This window comes from Moschus berezovskii, chromosome 14 (genome assembly GCF_049115385.1).
Source record: "Moschus berezovskii isolate FMDL1 chromosome 14, NW_MosBer_1.0, whole genome shotgun sequence".
Classification (NCBI taxonomy): Eukaryota; Metazoa; Chordata; class Mammalia; order Artiodactyla; family Moschidae; genus Moschus; species Moschus berezovskii.
In genome coordinates this window covers 82,460,095-82,464,041 of record NC_142473.1, presented here as the reverse complement: position 1 = coordinate 82,464,041, position 3,947 = coordinate 82,460,095, and the positions used below count along the sequence as shown (strand labels likewise).

At 36.9% G+C, this 3,947-nt stretch overlaps 1 protein-coding gene across 1 annotated transcript; it reads left to right on the top strand.

Annotated features, from left to right (window-relative positions):
* Positions 1-526: 526 nt before the first annotated feature.
* LOC129555076 (olfactory receptor 4C46-like) lies at positions 527-1,471 on the top strand. Its single transcript, XM_088843517.1, has one exon. The coding sequence runs from the start codon at positions 533-535 to the stop codon at positions 1,469-1,471; it is 939 nt and encodes a 312-aa protein (XP_088699643.1). The 5' UTR covers positions 527-532.
* The last annotated feature ends 2,476 nt before the right edge of the window (positions 1,472-3,947 follow it).

Below are 3,947 nucleotides of genomic sequence, written 5' to 3'. Positions count from 1 at the left end.
TCGCTCAGTCGTGTCTGACTCTTTGCAACCCCATGAATCCCAGCACGCCAGGCCTCGCTGTCCATCACCAACTCCCGGAGTTCACTCAAACTCATGTCCATCGAGTCGGTGATGCCATCCAGCCGTCTCATTCTCTGTCGTCCCCTTCTCCTCCTGCCCCCAATTCCTCCCAGCATCAGAGTCTTTTCCAGTGAGTCAACTCATTGCATGAGGTGGCCAAAGTATTGGAGTTTCAGCTGTAGCATCAGTCCTTCCAAAGAACACCCAGGATTAAGTTAATTTTAAAAATTATTGTCACAAAAATGCAGTTTAAGAAAAAAAATGGGCTTAAACAAAGTTAATTTTAAAGATTACTGTCACAAAAGCTCAGTTTAAGAAACATTTATTATGACTAAGACAAACAAAACAATGTAGAAAAAAAAATGTGTATATCTTTCTCCTCCTCCAGGGCCCTGGACCCTTTCTTTTTCAGGGCCTTTAAACCTACCTAAGAATTAACTCTCTCACTTTCAGGTAGTGAATAAACCATTTCATGAAACACATGGAGAACAGGAGCAATGTGACAGAGTTTGTTCTGCTGGGGCTCACACAGAATCCAAAGGTGCAGAAAATTGTATTCGCTGTGTTCTTTGTCATCTACATCACCACTGTGATAGGAAACGTGCTCATCATGGTCACCATCACTGCCAGCCCATCTTTGGGATCCCCCATGTACTTTTTCCTGGCCATTCTCTCCTGTATTGATGCCTGCTACTCCTCTGTGTGTGCCCCTAAGATGACTGTCGATTCACTCCGTGGAAAGAAAACCATCTCATTCAATGGATGCATGACCCAAATCTTCGGGGAACATTTCTTTGGAGGTGCTGAAGTCATCCTTCTCACTGTGATGGCCTATGACCGCTATGTGGCCATCTGCAAGCCCTTGCACTACACAAGCATCATGAACTGGCAGGTGTGTGGACTGCTAGTGGGAGTGGTGTGGGTGGGAGGCTTTCTTCATGGATTCATACAGATCCTCTTCATCTTCCGCTTACCCTTCTGTGGCCCTAACGTCATAGATCACTTTATGTGTGACCTGAACCCTTTGCTCAGTCTTGCCTGCACTGACACCCACTCTCTAGGGCTCTTCATTGCTGCCAACAGTGGCTTCATCTGTCTGTTAAACTTCCTTCTCCTGCTGGTCTCCTATGTGGTCATCTTGCGTTCCCTAAGGGCCTACAGCTTGGAAGCAAGACGAAAGGCCCTCTCCACCTGCATCTCCCACATCACAGTGGTCGTTTTATACTTTGTGCCCTGCATATTTGTGTACATGAGACCGGCAGCTACCTTACCCGTTGATAAGGCAGTTGCGGTATTTTATACTGTGATAACTCCCATGTTAAATCCCTTAATCTATACCTTGAGAAATGCCCAGATGGAAAATGCCATTAAGAAATTGTGTACTAGGAAAGTTATTTCAGGTGTCTTATAAATGTGCTTTAGAGCCAAACATTAATTCATCTGATACAAAGGTCAAAGTGTATTTTGGATGATCTCAACAAGGAGTGTGTAAAGAATAAAGAAGTAAATTAGTCATTGCAAATTATACACTCTGCACTGAGGGGAACAGAAATAAGTTCCCAGAAAAAGAGAAAAACATGTATCAAAACCATTCTTTCCATCTTTAGAAAATTCTACCAAATTGAGGTTTATTTTTACAAGTTTCAACCCTGTATGTGGATTCATAGATTTTTCACCTAATGAAATGAAAGAAATACTAAGTAGATTGCTATTTACCAGTAATCTCTCTAACAACACAAAGAGATTGCTATAATGCTGCTATTATCCCAATTTTACAAGTGGTGAAATTGAAGGAAAAGGGATGGTATCAAAGCACATACACCAAAGAGTCAGTACTCAGAATCAGACCCATTGCCCTAACCAAAATCCTAACTGCCTTCATAGATAGCCAAGAAATGATAGAAAGGGAAGATAATTACTAACTACCTGTTATTGAGACAGAGACTCCTGGACAAATTGTGTTTAGTACATTTCATTTTGTTACTGTAACTAAAAATCCAATAACTTTTCCTTGCCAACTGTTCACTTTATATATCATAGTTGATGGTGATTTGTTGGCTGTAACATGTAACTATTTTATTGTTATAAAACCCAATACAATACTGGGTTTTGATGAACACATTAGAACAATTATCCTCCAATTAAACATAAATATATTTAATAATAAAATTGTCCATTGAACATTTATAATAGTTGAATGGAGATGGCATGATTTTTTTTTAACTTCCTCATAGGTTTCATAACACTTACCATTGTTCATGTCACCTTCATAGGTTGAAAACCCATCCAAAAGAGTGCTGACTCAAATAAAAGAAACTCTTGATGTCAGATAGGAATTTCTATCTATTAAGTATGTGGCCATATTCCATAAAGAACTTTCCTGGTATACCCTGATAGTTTCTTCAGAGCAGCACAATATCTGGTTAGTAATAAACATTGAATGAATAAATAAAAGGTGAAAGCAAAATAAAATCTCAATAAAATAAAGAGGAAAAAAGGCACTGACTTTGAGAGAATTTTTTCCTACCTTTATTTAACTTTATTTAATTCAGATTCTGAGAATTCTAGGTGAACTCTTTAGGGAAATCACAATTTCTTTTACTCTTTCTTTTCTTTTTTTAATGTATTTATTTATTTACAATATTGTACTGGAAAAAGAAAGGAAAACTGAAATTATCAGCAATATGAGCAAATAGTTTACCTTGATATTTCTCCTGTCTCAACAAGATTTCATTATCTTATATACGTATATGAGCTATTCATATTATATTTCTCTGTTAATCTTTACCTTTAGGTAACATTTCACTATGAAAAACGTTCTTTTTAGTCTGTGACTACATCCACATACAAAACAACTTCATAATAAATGTGTTCCATTATTCCTCTGTCCTTCATTCATCAGTAAACTTTTGAACTCAAATAACCAATCAGACACATGGATATTTGCTGGGTCTTCAGTGACTAATAAAAACAGATTTGGGTCCTGCTTTCTCAGAGTGTAGGATCCATAAAATTACACTCTAGAGCTCTTGTGACTACAGGCTGAATTCAGAATCTAGTTTAGACTACATCCTTTCTTCTCCTACCATAGTAGCTTCATTAAATCCCTTCTCCTTATAAATCACTTCCATAAAATCCCATCTCTAACATGAAGAGATAGAGTCCAAGAAATATTTGCAAATGATAGACAAAATAACTAAATAGAAACTTGGTGAATGAAATTGTGGAATGGCCTTTTGAAAACAATTGCATGACCAGGTAGGTGAGAGTTTATAGTAAGACCTGGGACAAAGCACTCCTGAAGCTCTAGATCAGCAACAAATCTATGTCGAGCTTTCTCCTATAATGAAGACATACTTAATGGTGAAAGGTTGAAAGCTTATAAAATCAGAACATGTTCACTGTCATCACTTCTATTTAATATTTTCCTGAAGAGTAATATCAGAAAAATTAGACTAGAAATAGAAATAAAAGGTATACAAATTGGAAAGGAAGAAGTAAAACTACACTAACAAATGAGATGATCTTATGTAGAAAAAGACTTAAATAACCCACACACACAATAAAACTATTAGAATCAATACAAAACTAGCTATATTTCAATATACTAGGAATTAACAATTTTTAAAAAATTAAAAAATAATTATGTAGGCAGTACTATCAGAAAGAATAAAATACTTATGAATAAATTTTACCAAAGTGGTGGATAAATTGTACACTAAAAACTGAAAACATCTGTAAAAGAAATTAAAGAAGACCTAGGTAAACAGAAGGGCTTCCCACATGGCTCAGCGGTAAAAAATCTGAGTGGGTTCCATCCTTGGGTTGGGAAGATGCCCCAGGAGGAAGCCATGGCAACCCACTCCAGTATTCTTGCCTGGGAAATC